The 15602-nt window shown below is 42.7% G+C and overlaps 1 protein-coding gene across 1 annotated transcript in view; it reads left to right on the top strand.

Moving 5' to 3' along the window:
• The window catches only part of ATL3 (atlastin GTPase 3), a 68767-nt gene that overhangs the window by 29806 nt on the left and 23359 nt on the right, over nt 1-15602 (top strand). The window contains exon 5 of the mRNA XM_053560595.1: nt 1511-1561. Coding sequence (XP_053416570.1) covers nt 1511-1561 — 51 coding nt within the window. The remainder of the gene's footprint in view (nt 1-1510; nt 1562-15602) is intronic.

The following is a 15602-nucleotide window of genomic DNA, read 5'->3' as shown; positions in this document are numbered from 1 at the left end:
AAAATGCTCCCAGAAAAGTAAAAAAAAAAAAGAAATTGAAACTACATCATTTACATCATATAGAAAATGTATTTGCTAATAACTTAAGAAAACTGTTATAATCTGTAAAGGGAGAATTCTGTGGCTTCAATCTTGTATGTGTGGTTTTCCAAAAGGCAAATAATATTACTGTTTTTATTTTTTAATTTATTTTTAATTTTTTTTTATTGTTAAATCATAGCTGTGTACATTAGTGCAATCGCCTGTACTCATTCTAAGATGCACCATAGATGTGGCCCCACCCATTACCCTCCCTCCATCAAAACCTCCCCCCTCCCTTCCCCTTCCTTGGCCCTTTCCCCATAGTCTTGTGCTGTAGTTGGGTTATAGTCTTCATGTGAAAGCTATAATTTTTTTTGTTGTTGTTGTTGCAGTTTGGCCGAGGCCGGGTTCGAACCCACCACCCTTGGCATATGGGGCCGGTGCCCTACCCACTGAGCCACAGGCGCCGCCCCGCTATAATTGTTTTTATTTCTTTTTTTTTTTTTTTTTTTTTTGAGATACGAGTCTTATTTGTTGCCCTGGGTAGAGTGCTGTGGCGTCACAACTCAAGCAACCTCAAACTCTTCAGCTCCAGTGATCTTGCCTCAGCCTCCGGAGTAGCTGGGACAGGTGCCTGCCACAACACCCAGCTAGTTTTTCTATTTTTAGTAGAGATGGGTTCTGGCTATTGCTCAGGCTGGTATTGAATCCTGATCTCAGGCAGTCCACCTGCCTCAGCTTTTCAGAGTGGTAGGATTATGATATTACTGTTTGAATAGGCTTAATATTCTTTTTTTTTTTTTTTTTGTAGAGACAGAGTCTCACTGTACCGCCCTCGGGTAGAGTGCTGTGACATCACACGGCTCACAGCAACCTCTAACTCGTGGGCTTACAAGATTCTCTTGCCTCAGCCTCCCAAGCAGCTGGGACAACAGGCGCCTGCCACAACGCCTGGCTGTTTTTTTTGTTGTTGCAGTTTGGCCGGGGCTAGGTTTGAACCTGCCACCTTCGGCATATGGGGCCGGCGCCCTACTCACTGAGCCACAGGCACCGCCCTCTTTTTTTTTTTTTTTTTTTTTGAGACAGAGTCTCACTTTGTCATGCTTGGTGGAGTGCCGTGGCATCATAGCTTACACCAACCTCCAACTCCTGGGCTTAAGCAATTCTCTTGCCTCAGCCTCCTAAGTAGCTGGGACTACAGGCGCCTGCCACAATGCCTGGCTGTTTTTTGTTTTTTTTTTAGAGACGAGATTTTGCTCTGTCCCAGGCTGGTCTCAAATCTGTGAGCGCAGGCAATCCACCCTCTCGGCCTCCCAAGTGCTGGGTTTACAGCCATGAGTCACTAATACTCTCTTTCTTTTTTGTGTTTGGCTTCATATTCTTATATGCAAACTTGTAATTGTACAGAGCTTCTGTCGGTGCTTTAGGCTTATTTGGAATTTGTCTTAAATAAGCCAGAGTAATATCAATCTGAATTTTTGTTTTCTAGATTTATAATTTATCCCAGAACATTCAGGAAGATGATCTTCAACAGCTGCAGGTATATATTTCTCATAAATACTTTATTATCAAAATATATTACTTAATAGTTTTAAGATGAAGAAAAAATTTTAAACTCAGTAAAAGGTTGAAATATGGAGAAGGGTCTTTTGTTCATCTTGTGTATCTATTGCTAGGGTGGAGCAGGGGTGGTCAGGGAAGGCCTTACTGATTTGAGCGGAGTACAGAAGAAAGTGGGTGAGTCCTTTAGATACATCTGGAGAGGAAAATGTTATAGGAAAGGGAGCAGCAAGGAGAAAGAGCTAAGGTGGAGTGTGCTTGGTGTGAGCAAGGACTGGCAGGGAGGCCTGTCCTGGGACCGGGAGGTGTGCCCAGAGGGGGCTCCATGATGAAGTCGAAGAGGCAGTGAGGTGTTGGTTGTGCCAGGGATCTCCCTTGGGGGCTGGATGGAGGGTGGTGGTTCTGGAGGGTTTCAGCACAGAAGTCATGTTATTGAACATTATGAAAGGATCTGGGCTTCGCGCCTGTAGCTCAGCAGCTAGGGCACCAGCCACATACACCAGAGCTAGCGGAGTTCGAACCCAGCCCAGGCCTGCCAAACAACAATGACAACTACAACCAAAAATTAGCCAGGTGATGTGTGGGCGTCTATAGTCGTAGCTGCTTGGGAGGCTGAGGCAAGAGAATTATTTAAGCCCAAGAGTTTGAGGTTGCTGTGAGCTGTGACACCACGGCACTCTACCAAAGGTGACATAGTGAGACTCTGTTTCAAAAAAAAAAAGGCTTGGCACCTGTAGCTAAAGCGACTAAGTTGCCGGCCACATACACAGGAGCTGGCAGGTTCGAATCCAGCCCCGGCCTGCCAAACAACAATGACAACTACAACCAAAGAGAACTAGCCGGGTGTTGTGGTGGGTGCCTATAGTCCCAGCTACTTGGGAGGCTGAGGCAAGAGAATCGCTTAAGCCCAAGAGTTGGAGGTTGCTGTGAGTTGTGATGCCAGGGCACTCTACCCAGGGCGACAGCTTGAGAATCTGTCTTAAAAAAAAAAAAAAAAAAAAAAAAGGATCTGGTAGTTGTACTCAGAATAGATTTTTAGGGGGCAAGGAGGATGAGAGTCGTCGTGTAGTTATTAAATAATCCAGGTGAGGTTAAATAAATTAATACTTTTTTTTTTTTTTATAAATTAATACTTGTTAAATGCATAGAACTGTGTGCTTGGAAAACAGTTTGTGCATAATAAGTATTAGCCATTATTATTATTATTACTGTTTTTCATAGCAGAAGTTCTTTTTTTTTTCTTATTTATTTATTTATTTTTTTTTTGTAGAGACAGAGTCTCACTTTATTGCCCTCGGTAGAGTGCCGTGGCATCACCTGGCTCACAGCAACCTCCAGCACTTGGGCTTACATGATTCTCTTGCCTCAGCCTCCCAAGTAGCTGGGACTACAGGTGCCCGCCACAACACCCGGCTATTTTTTTGTTGCAGTTTGGCCGGGGCTGGGTTTGAACCCGCCACCCTCGGCATATGGAGCCGGCGCCCTACTCACTGAGCCACAGGCGCCGCCCATAGCAGAAGTTCTTATCTGTTTTCCCATAAAACACTCTTCAATGGGTATTCTAGGGTTGGATGCAATTCCTGGCATGCTTTTCTAATTCTGTTTCTCCTGTTGATATTCAAGAAAACATATCAGAATGTGAATGAGTGAGAGTTATTTCTATTTTATAGTCCTCAAAAAAAAGTAATTGAGAGCAACACTGAAAAGGAAAAAAAAAATAGGTTTCTTTCTTTCTTTTTTGAGACAGAGCCTCAAGCTGTCACCCTGGGTAGCATGCTGTGGCATTACAGCTTACAGCAACCTCTTGGGCTTAAACTATTCTCTTGCTTCAAACTTCCAAATAGCTGGGACTACAGGCACCTGCCACTACGCCTGGCTATTTTGGGGTTGTAGTTGTCATTGTTGTTTGGCAGGCCCGGGCTGGATTCAAACCCACCAGCTCTGGTGTGTGTGGCTGGCATACACCAGCTATAGGCACCGAGCCAGCCAAATAATTTTTAAACTTTGGGCCTTAATAACAATTACTTTCACTTTTTTTTTTTAAATTTTCTTTTTTTTTGCAGTTTTTGGCCGGGGCTGGGTTTGAACCCGCCACATCCAGCATATGGGGCTGGCGCCCTACTCTGTTGAGCCACAGGCACTGCCCATTTTCACTTTTTTTTTTTTTTTTGAGACAGAGTCTTACCTTGTCACCCTTGGTAGAGGGCCATGTTATCACAGCTCACAGTAACCTCAAACTCTTGGGCTCAAGCAATTCTCTTGCCTCAGCCTCCCGAGTAGCTGGGACTACAGGTGCTGGCCACAATGCCCAGCTATTTTTAGAGATAGAGTCTTGCTCTTTTTAAGGCTGGTCTAGAACTCATGAGCTCAGGCAGTCTACCACCTTGGCCTCCCAGAGTGTTAAGATTATAGGCATGAGCCGTTGTGCATTTCTTTATTGGTAGTTCTATATCAGTGCCATGACTCAGAGGTTGAGAGTTGTTGTTTTATAAAACTTTTTCATCAAAACTTGACTTAGTCACCATTTCCCTTAAAAGTTAAAAAGTTATTCCTTTCTGAGCTCTTTTCCTTTTACACATTTCTTTTTTCTTTTTTATTAAATATAGCTGTGTACATTAATGTGATCATGGGGCACCATACACTGGTTTTATAGATCTTTTGACATATTTTCATCACACTGGTTAACATAGCCTTCCGGGCATTTTCTTAGTTATTGTGTTAAGACATTTATATTCTACATTTACTAAGGTTCATATGTACCCTTGTAAGATGCACTGTAGGTGTAATCCCACCAATCACCCTCCCTCCGCCCATCCTCCCCCTCCCTCCCCTCCCTCTCCCCCTTCCCCATATTCTTAGGTTATAACTGTGTTATAGCTTTCATGTGAAAGCCATAAATTAGTTTCATAGTAGGGCTGAGTACCTCGGATACTTTTTCTTCCATTCTTGAGATACTTTACTAAGAAGAATGTGTTCCAGCTCCATCCATGAAAGAAGTAAAGTCTCCATCTTTCTTTAAGGCTGCGTAATATTCCATGGTGTACATATACCACAATTCATTCGTGGATTGAGGGGCACTTGGGCTTTTCCCATGACTTAGCAATTATGAATTGGGCTGCAGTAAACATTCTGGTACAAATATCTTTGTTATAATGTGATTTTTGGTCTTCTGGGTATATACCTAATAGAGGAATTATAGGATTGAATGGCAGATCTATTTTTAGATCTCTAAGTGTTCTCCAAACATCTTTCCAAAAGGAATGTATTAATTTGCATTCCCACCAGCAGGGTAGAAGTGTTCCCTTTTCTCCACATCCACATCAACATCTCTGGTCTTGGGATTTTGTGATAGGGGCTAATCTTACGGGAGTTAGATGATATCTCAAAGTAGTTTTGATTTGCATTTCTCTGATGATTAAGGATGATGAGCATTTTTTCATATGTCTGTAGGCCATGCACCTGTCTTTTTCAGAGAAGTTTCTCTTCAAATCTATTGCCCAGCCTGCGATGGGATCACTTGTTCTTTTCTTGCTTATACATTTGAGTTCTCTGTGGATTCTGGTTTTTAAACCTTTGTCAGAGACATAACCTGCAAATATCTTCTCCCATTCTGAGGGCTGTCTGCTTGCTTTACTTTGTTCTTTGGCTGTGCAGAAGCTTTTTAGTTTGATCAGGTCCCAGTAGTGTATTTTTGAAGCTGCTTCAGTTTCCCAGGGGGTCCTCCTCATAAAATACTCACCCAGACTGATTTCTTCAAGAGTTTTCCCTGCACTTTCTTCTAGTATTTTTATAGTTTCATGTCTTAATTTTAAATCTTTAATCTAGTGAGAGTCTATCTTAGTTAATGGTGAAAGGTGTGGGTCCAGTTTTAGTCTTCTATAGGTTGCCAGCTAGTTCACCCAGCACCATTTGTTAAATAGGGAATCTTTTCCCCACTGAATGTTTTTAACTGGCTTGTCAAAGATCAAATAACGGTAAGTAGCTGGGTTCATCTCTTGGTTCTCTATTCTGTTCCAGACATCTACCTCTCTGTTTTTGTGCCAGTACCATGCTGTTTTGATCGCTATTGATTTATAGTGTAGTCTGAGGTCTGGTAGCATGATTCCTCCTGCTTTGTTTTTATTTCTGAGTAATGTCTTGGCTATTCGAGGTTTTTTCTGATTCCATATAAAACAAAGTATTATTTTTTCAAGATCTTTAAAGTATGACAGTGGAGCTTTAATAGGAATTGCATTAAAATTGTATATTGCTTTGGGTAATATGGACATTTTAACAATGTTGATTCTTCCCAGCCATGAGCATGGTATGTTTTTCCATTTGTTAACATATTTCTTAGAATTTCATAGTTCTCTTTATAGAGGTCTTTCACGTCCTTTGTTAGATAAACTCCCAAATATTTCATCTTCTTTGGCACTACTGTGAATGGAATAGAGTCCTTAACTGTTTTTTCAGCTTGACTAGTGATGGTATATATAAAGGCTACCGATTTATGAATGTTGATTTTGTAACCTGAGACGCTGCTGTATTCCTTGATCACTTCTAAGAGTTTTGTAGTAGAATCCTTGGGTTTTCCAGATATACCATCATATCATCTGTGAAGAGCGAAAGTTTGATCTCTTCTGACCCAATATGGATACCCTTGATTGCCTTTTCTTCCCTAATTGTGATGGCTAAAACTTCTATTACAATGTTAAAGAGCAGTGGAGACAATGGGCAACTTTCCCTGGTTCCTGATCTGAGTGGAAATGATTTAAATTTAACTTCATTCAATATGATATTGGCTGTGGGTTTGCTGTAGATGGCCTCTATTAGTTTAAGAAATGTCCCTTCTGGGGCGGTGCCTGTGGCTCAAGGACTAGGGCGCCAGTCCCATATGCCGGAGGTGGTGGGTTCAAACCCAGCCCCGGCCAAAAACCACCAAAAAAATAAAAAAAAAAAAAAAGAAATGTCCCTTCTGGGCGGCGCCTGTGGCTCAAGGAGTAGGGCGCCGGTCCCATATGCCGGAGGTGGTGGGTTCAAACCCGGCCCTGGCCAAAAAAAAAGAAATGTCCCTTCTATACTAATTTTCTTAAGTGATCTGATCATGAAGGGATGCTGGATATTATCAGAAGCTTTTTCTGCATCAATTGAGAGAATCATATGGTCTTTGTTTTTTTTTTTTTTTGTGGTTTCTGGCCGGGGCTGGGTTTGAACCCGCCACTTCTGGCATATGGGACCGGCGCCCTACTCACTGAGCCACAGGCACCGCCCTGGTCTTTGTTCTTTAATTTGTTTATGTGCTGAATAATATTTATAGATTTATGTAAATTGAATCAGCCTTGAGACCCTGGGATAAAATCGACTTGGTCATGATATATAATTTGTTTGATGTGTTGCTGGATTCTGTTTGTTAGGATCTTGTTGAATATTTTTGTGTCTATATTCATTAGTGATATTGGTCTATAATTTTCTTGTTGGGTCTTTTCCTGGTTTGGGGATCAGGGTGATGTTTGCTTCATAGAACGTGTTGGGTAGTCTTCCTTCTTTTTCTATATTTTGGAACAGGTTGAGTAATATAGGTACTAATTCCTCTTTAAAGGTTTGGTAGAATTCTGATGTGAAGCCATCTGGTCCCGGGCTTTTCTTTTTAGGGAGATTTTGTATGGTTGACGCTATTTCAGAACTTGATATAGGCCTGTTCAACATTTCCACTTGATTCTGGCTAAGTCTTGGAAGGTGACGTGCTTCCAAGTATTGGTCAGTTTCCTTCAGATTTTCATATTTCTGAGAATATAGTTTTTTGTAATATTCATTAAGGATTTTTTGAATTTCTGAGGAGTCTGTTGTTATTTCGTCTTTGTCGTTTCTCATTGATGAAATTAGAGGTTTCACTCTTTTTTTTCTTGGTTAGGTTAGCCAAAGGTTTATCTATTTTATTGACCTTTTCAAAAAACCAACTTTTTGATTTATTGATGTGTTGTTTAATTCTTTTGTTTTCAATTTCATTTCATTCTGCTCTAATTTTGGTTATTTCTTTTCTTCTACTGGGTTTGGGGTTGGAATGTTCTTCTTTTTCCAGTTGCTTGAGATGTCCCATTAAGTTGTTAACTTTCTCTCTTTCTGTTCTCTTGAGGAAGCCTTGCAGTGCTATAAATTTCCCCTTTAGGACTGCCTTTGCGGTATCCCAGAGGTTCTGATAATTCGTGTCTTCATTGTTGTTTTGTTCCAAAAATTTGGCAATTTCCTTCTTAATCTCATCTCTGACCCAGCTATCATTCAGCATAAGGTTATTTAACTTCCATGTTTTTCTATGAGTATGCAGATTCCTGTTGTTAACTGAGTTCAAGTTTTAGTCCATGGTGATCTGAGAAGATGCAAGGAATAATTTCTATTCCTTTAAATTTACTGAGGTTAGACTTGTGACCTAAGATGTGATCGATTTTGGAGTATGTTCCGTGGGCTGATGAGAAGTATGTGTATTCAGTTTTGTTGGATGAAATGTTCTGTAGATGTCTGCTAAATCCAAATGTTGGATGGTTAGGTTTAAATCCAAAATTTCTTTGCTCAGCTTCTTATTGGAGGATCTATCCAACACTGCCAAAGGAGTGTTGAAATCTCCGACTATTATGGAGCTGGAGGAAATCATGTTGCTCATGTCTGTTAGAGTTTCTCTTATAAATTGAGGGGCATTCTGGTTGGGTGCATAAATATTAATAATTGAAATCTCATCATATTGAGTATTACCCTTAACAAATATGAAGTGACCATACTTATTCTTCCTTACTTTTGTTGGTTTAAAGCCTATTGTATCTGCAAATAGAATTGCAACACCTGCTTTTTTCTGATCACCATTTGCCTGAAACATGGACAACCATCCTTTCACCCTGAGTCTATATTTATCTTTTAAGGTAAGATGTCATTCTTGTATGCAGCAAATATCTGGCCTGAGTTTTTGTATCCAGTCAGCCAACGTGTGCCTCTTTAGTGGACAGTTTAAGCCGTTCACATTAATGAAGACTGTATTAGATAAGTCTGGTAAAATTTTGGGTATCAAGTTTTTTGAAAGTCCAGTGGACATTTTTGATCCTTTTGCCACTGTGGAAGTTGGAGTTTGGTCAAAAAGTTACTGAGTGAGTTTACTTTTGTGGTAGAGGATTGGGCTGGTCATTATGGAGAATAGGTCTGAGAATATCCTGAAGAGCTGGTTTGGTTATGGCAAATTTCTTCAACATATGAATGTCATTAAAGTATTTAATTTTTTCATCATAAATTAAACTCAGTTTAGCTGGATACAGGATCCTGGGTGAAAGTTATTTTGTTTTAGGAGGTTAAAAGTTGATGACCACCCTCTTCTGGCTTGAAAAGTTTCAGCAGAGAGATCTGCAGTCATTCTTTTTTTTGTTTGTTTTTTTTTTGTAGAGACACAGTCTCACTTTATGGCCCTCGGCAGAGTGCCGTGGCCCCACACAGCTCACAGCAACCTCCAACTCCCGGGCTCAAGCGATTCTCTTGCCTCAGCCTCCCGAGCAGTTGGGACCACTGGCGCCCGCCATAACGCCCGGCTATTTTTTTTGGTTGCAGTTTGGCCGGGGCCAGGCCTGAACCCACCACCCTCGGTATATGGGGCCGGCGCCCCACCGACTGAGCCACAGGCACCGCCCTCTGCAGTCATTCTAATATTCTTCCCTTTGTAGGTAATGGTTTTCTTCTTTCAGAATTTTCTCCTTCGTATTAACTTTAGTGAAGTTAATTATGAAGTGCCTGGGGGATGTCTTATTCTGGGGGATGTCTTATTCGGGTTGAGTTGTGCTGGGGTTCTGAAACTATCTGCTGTCTGAATTTCAGAATCTCTTGTTATGTCTGGAAAATTCTCTTTCATAATTTCATGGAGAAGGGCCTCTGTGCCTTGCGAAGCTACTTCATTGCTTTCAGGGATTCCAATGAGGCAGATATTAGCCTTCTTCGAATTATCCCAGAACACTCTGAGAGAATGATCCGTGTTTGCTTGCCATTTCTCTTCATCTTTGAGAGTTTGTGAGCGTTCAAAAGTTTTGTCTTCAATGTCAGAAATCCTTTCTTCTGTTTGCTCCACTCTGTTACTAAGGGATTCTACTGTATTTTTCAGATCTTTGAGGACTGCAAATTTTTGCTTCAGTGTGTCAAAATCTTTGGTGGTTTTGTCTTTAAATTCGTTGAATTCTTGAGACAACTTTTGAATTTCTCCTTGAATTTCTAATTCCAGCTTTTGAATTGTTCCTCAAATTTCTAATTCCAAATTTTCCTTCATTCTATTAATCTTGTTTGCAATCCAAATTCTGAATTCGATTTCTGACATCTTGGCCAGCTGTTTATGAATGGGAGCTTCAGTTACATCTGCCATATCTTTCCTTGGGGGGGTTGATCTATTCTGGTTATTCATGTTACCATAGTTTTTCTGCTGATTCTTCCCCGTAATTATTTTACACTGTTTGACTTTTCCCCTGGAGCTTGCCGAGGACTCATACAGTGCTACGGTCTGAGAAACTGGGGACCTGTTTGGTGTAGTGGGGTTAAGGGGCTCTGTCTTGTTTTCAGCTGGTCTCTGTCTGACCCTAGTGAAACAGTTACTCTGGGTTGAAGGCTCAGCTGTGGAGAAATACCAGCAATTAAGTCACTCCACTCCCCACAGGTAACAATTGGAAAAGGAAAATCAAACCTTCCTACAGTGACATACCCAGGGCACCACTTGGTTAGTCCTTGGGCGATTGGCTCAGTTCAAAAGGTCCAAATCAATTGTTTCAGTCAGCACGTGTCTCAGGTGGGAGAGTTTAAAAGGTCTCTGGCAACTAGATCACAGGGGTCTGCTGACAACTCAAATATAACTTGCTCTGGTGCTCCGTGAGGTCAGGAGGACCCACCCAGTGAATAGATTAGTCTGGGAAGGTTGATGCGTCCTTCTCCACCTTGCACCTCTGTCATACCCAGTCACTGATAACCCTACAGGGCTGTGACCCTGTTGCCTCCAATGAGCACATACTCCAGGAGTTTGTACCTGCCTGAATCACAGGGAGATTTATGTCTGCTCAGCCAGGCCGCTGCTCTCTGCCTCTATCCAGCAGGGGGAGGTGAGGCCTGACAACCTCGGGAGGCTGGGGCTGATCACTCAGTTCCAGCCCCGCCCCTGATTGATATTACTGACAGAACAGAACAGCTTTGCAGGAATTTGTTTCTGTCCCTGCTAAATTCCCCTGCAGAAGAGAAGCTGTTTTGAGTTCACAGAACCTGTGCCTCAGGCCCTGTCTGTGCTGCTGTATGGTCTCAGCTGTAGTTTGTATTCGCAGCATGGTTACCTGTCAGTTCCAGCCTCTGCCTGCCCTCCTTTGTTTAGGCTAATGATCCCCTTGAGACCGGGTGTGTCTTAAGCTCAGTAAAGTGGTCTTCTGGGTCAGCCCCGTCCTGGGAATCTCCCGGCTCTGTGAGTGTGTTTTTTAGTCCCTGAGCTCTACCCAGACCAGTACTGCCTCAGGCAAACCCTTTACTCATGGAGCCTGCGTTTCCATCCCAGATCTGTTCTGCCGGTGATTGCCACCTGAGAAGATGCCCAGCCTCCTCTGGTTGCCCGGAGAGATGGGGGTTGTCACTCCAGAAAATCTGGGGATGAGACCTGTTGTTGCCAAAAACGGCTGCTGCTCTGCACCTCAGGGCACTGCTGCTCCGGCATGGTTCCCTCTCAGCTGACCGTCCTCTCCTCACTCCTGTGCTGCAGAGTCAGCACTGACCAGCTGCCGTCCAGGCCCTGTCCACACCCCTCGAGAAATCACCCAAGAATCTAGACTCCTGGGGGACAGGCCTCCAGACCTCAGAGTGAGAGTGGAGGGGAGTGCTGGGAGCTCAGAATTGTAGGTAGAGAATATAAACAGTTTTACACAGTTTTATGCCTGGCAGGAGAGCACCATGGCACCCTAGCAGGGGAAGTAGGTCCAGTTTTTAGAGGGTCTCTCCCATGGAGTATAAGGAGAGGACTTTTGAACTCTGCTCGTTTGTTTATGGGGTACTCTGAGCCATTCTCATGGGGGAGGGGACTCCCGTCCGCTTGGTGATGGATTTTGAAAATTTTGTTTGTATCATTGGGGTCGCAGCTCGCCTCAGCAGGGTTGATGTGCGTTCTTCAACCTTCTCTCTTAGCGCAGCTCTAATCCACCAGGTTACTTGCTAAATTTCTGTCCTTAAACTCTCTTTCTGGACGGGAGTCTCTGTGGAAAGCTGGCTTCAGTCAGCCATCTTGTCTCTGCCACCCGAAGCAAAGTAAACCCAGTCCATCGAGGTGGTGCAACTAGCAGACTGCAAGAGTTGCAGTGTTACTTGTCTTGGGGCAACTCCGAGTACTGATAGGGCTGGAACTAAAATGGCTTTTATCCAAAAGATAGGCAATGACAAATGCTGGTGAGGAGCTGGGTGAGGTGGTTCACGCCTATAATCCTAAGACTTTGGGAGGACATTTCTTTTTTCTTTTCTTTTTTTTTTTTTTGAGACAGAGTCTCACTTCGTCACCCTGGGTAGAGTGCCATGACACACCAATCTCAAACTCTTGGGCTTAAGCAGTTCTTTTGCCTCAGCCTCCCAAGTAGCTGAGACTACAGGTACGTATCACAACGCCTGGCTATTTTTTTTTTTTTTTTTGTGGTTTTTCGCCAGGGCTAGGTTTGAACCCGCCACCTCCGGCATATGGGACCGGCGCCCTACTCCTTGAGTCACAGGCGCTGCCCTACGCCTGGCTATTTTTAGGAGACGAGTTCTTGCTCTGGTTCAGGCTGGTCTTGAACTCCTGAGCTCAGGCAGTCCACCCACCTTGGCCTCCCAGAGTACTGGGATTATAGACATGAGCCATCTTGCTCAGCCTTCTTTTCACACATTTCTTGAATGTCTAACTTGTACAAGGTAGCGGCCAAGTGCTACAGGTACCCATATTGGGTGTTAGGACTTCAGCATCTATTTTGTAGGACACGATTTAACCTATCAGAGATCAGAGGTAGCAAGGGAAGTATAATGCAGTCATATAAATAAATAAAATATATATATATATATACATTTTTTTTTTTTTTTGAGATAAGTCTTGCTCTGATGCCTAGGTTAGAATGCCTTTGCATCAGCCTAGCTCACAGTAACCTCAGACTCCTGAGTTCAAGTGATTCTTCTGCCTCAGCTTCTGAGAAGCTGGGAGTACAGGCAACTGCCACAACTGGCTAATTTTTCTGTTTTTAGTAAAGATGGGTCTTGCTCTTGCTCTTGCTCAGACTGGTTTCACACTCCTGAGCTCAGGCAATCCTCCCACATTGCCCACCCAGAGGGCTAGAATTAATAGGTGTGAGCCACTATGCCTATCCTTCCTCTTTGATTTTTAAAATTAATAACTTAAAATATATAAAATTAGGAGTTATTTATTTCTGCCCCATCCTTTTTATTTTTATGAAATTAGGTCTTGCGGCCGTGCCTGGTGGCCTGTAATCCTAGCCCTCTGGGAGGCCGAGGCGGGTGAATTGCTTGAGCTCCCGAGTTTGAGACAAGGCCTGAGCAAAAGTGAGACCCTGTCTCTACTAAAAATAGTAAAACTGAGGCAAGAAGATCACTGGAACCTGAGCTGGAGGTTGCTGTGAGCTATGATGTTAGGGCTCTCTAGCCAGGGTAATGGCTTGAGACTCTCTTAAAAAAGAAAAAAAATCAAGTCTTGCTATCTTGCTTAGTCTGGTCTTAAACTCCTGGGCTAAAGTGATCCTCTCAACTCTTCTTCCAAGGTAGCTGGGACTATATGTGTACCACCATGCCTGGCTAAGTTTTCTATTTTTGTAGAGATGAGTCTCACTCTGTTGCTCAGTCTGGTCTTAAACTGTGCTCAAGGAGTCCTCTTGCCTTGGCCTCCCAAATTGTTAGGATTACAGGCGTGAGCAGTGCACTTGACCTATTTGGTTTTCTATGTACTGATCACTAATGCCTTCATAAGCTGATAGACTCCTAAAACTTCTTTATATGCTCTGAAGTATTGAGACTTGGGAGTTCTGTTTTATTTTTCCTTGCAGAGGCTTCACTTTGAGGTGTTATGTTCTCCTGTCTAGACTGCCTACTCTGGGCCTGGTCATCTAATGGCCTTTGCCACCATCCTGGCAATTTCTTTTTATTTTTTACTTCAGATTAATCATTTGTTTATTCACTCCTTACTTCTATTCATTCTCTAGTAGCTTCCTGAGAAAGGATACATAGGAGGTAACTTTTATTGGCATCTTGGAAGTCTGAGTATATTTTAATTTCATCCTAGAGTTACAGAGTAGAATTCAGTGCCTTTTGGCTTCCAGTGTTGCTGCTGAAGTCTGAAGTCCCACACACTATCTGACTCCTCTTGATCCTTTGTATGTGACCTTTTTGCTTCTAGCTGAAGCTTCTAAGATCTTTCTCTTGGCATGAATTTTCATGGTAATGTGCCTTAGGGTAGGTTTTTTTCTTCATTCTTTGTGAACTCATATCTTTAGAAAGATAAAATGTTAGGCTGGGTGAGGTACCTGACCTTAGGAGTTCAAGACCAGCCTGAGACCAGCCGTCTCTAAAAAAATAGCCGGGCATTGTGGTGGGCGCCTGTAATCCCAGCTATTTGGGAGGCTGAGGCAAGAGGATGCCCGGCTATTTTTTGGTTGTAGTTGTTAATTATTGTTTGGCAGGCCCAGACTGGGTTCAAACCTGCCAGCTGTGGTGTATTTGGCTGGCACTTTTGCTGCTTGAGCTACAGGCACTGAGCCGGTTTAACATGTTTTAATAATAGGTGTTTTAGTAAGAGGTGCTTAAGAGTTTGAAGTTCCTGTGAGCTGTGACACCTCAGCACTCTATGGAGGATGACAAAGTAAGACTGCCTCAAAAAAAAGAAAAAAAGATATGTTGCTGTGTTGCAATGAAGAAATAACAACAGGATGATGTTAAAGCAGCATTCAGGAAACAAAATAGGGCTGGGCTCATGATAGTGGCTTATCAGAACTTTTAATATTAGTATCACTAAAATTTATATACAAGCCTCTGCTAAATTTAACTAGCACATTAAACAGAAAAAAGAAAAGGGAGAGAAAAAGAGTGCCTAGAGATTATAACACAAAATGGAAAATTCAGTAGAGGATGAGTTAGAATTTAAATTGGAGGAAATTTGCCTAGTAGGTTGAATAAAGATGCAAAGTAGAAACTAGAAGGAAGAGAGGAGAGAATGAAAGTGAGACCGAAGTCAGAGGAGAAGGAGAACTGGGAAGGGAGCAAGGGTGTAGAAACAGAGAGGAGGGAGGGCACACAACAAATGGAAAAAGGATAAATTTAGGAGAGGTTTGACATGTTCTTCGTTCGTTTGTTTGTTTTTTGAGACAGATCCTCAGGCTGTTGCCCTGGTAGAGAGCTGTGGTGTCACAGCTCACAGCAACCTCCAACTCCTGGGCTTAAGCGATTCTCTTGCCTCAGCCTCCCGAGTAGCTGGGACTACAGGCGCCCACCACGATGCCCAGCTATTTTTTGGTTGTAGTTGTTATTGTTGTTTGGCAGGCCCGGGCTGGGTTCGAACCTGCCAGCTCTGGTGTATTTGGCTGGTGCTTTAGCTGCTTGAGCTACAGGCGCTGAGCCGGTTTAACATGTTTTAATAATAGGTGTTTTAGTAAAAGAGAAGAGAGAAAACAGGGGAAAAGAAATTATAAAATTTATGTTAAAAATAAGATGATCTAGAATTTCAGGACATGAGTTTTTGTTTTCTGCTAGAGCAGTGGTTCTCAACCTTCCTAATGCTGCGACTGTTTAATATAGTTCCTCATGCTGTGGTGATCCCCAACCATAAAATTATTTTCGTTGCTACTTCATAACTGTAATTTTGCTCCTATTATGAATCGTAATGTAAATATCTGATATGCAGGATGTATTTAGGCGACCCCTGTGAAAGGGGTTGCGACCCACAGGTTGAGAACCGCTGTGCTATAGGCTTCCTCACATGTCTAGTGGTCCTTGACTGTATAGAAGAGCTGGGCACTAAATACCTGCTGGGAGCTTTGACA

This window comes from Nycticebus coucang, chromosome 14 (assembly GCF_027406575.1).
Source record: "Nycticebus coucang isolate mNycCou1 chromosome 14, mNycCou1.pri, whole genome shotgun sequence".
Taxonomy (NCBI): Eukaryota; Metazoa; Chordata; class Mammalia; order Primates; family Lorisidae; genus Nycticebus; species Nycticebus coucang.
The sequence above is the reverse complement of the archived record's forward strand: the minus strand, read 5'-3'. Positions and strand labels throughout refer to the sequence as shown.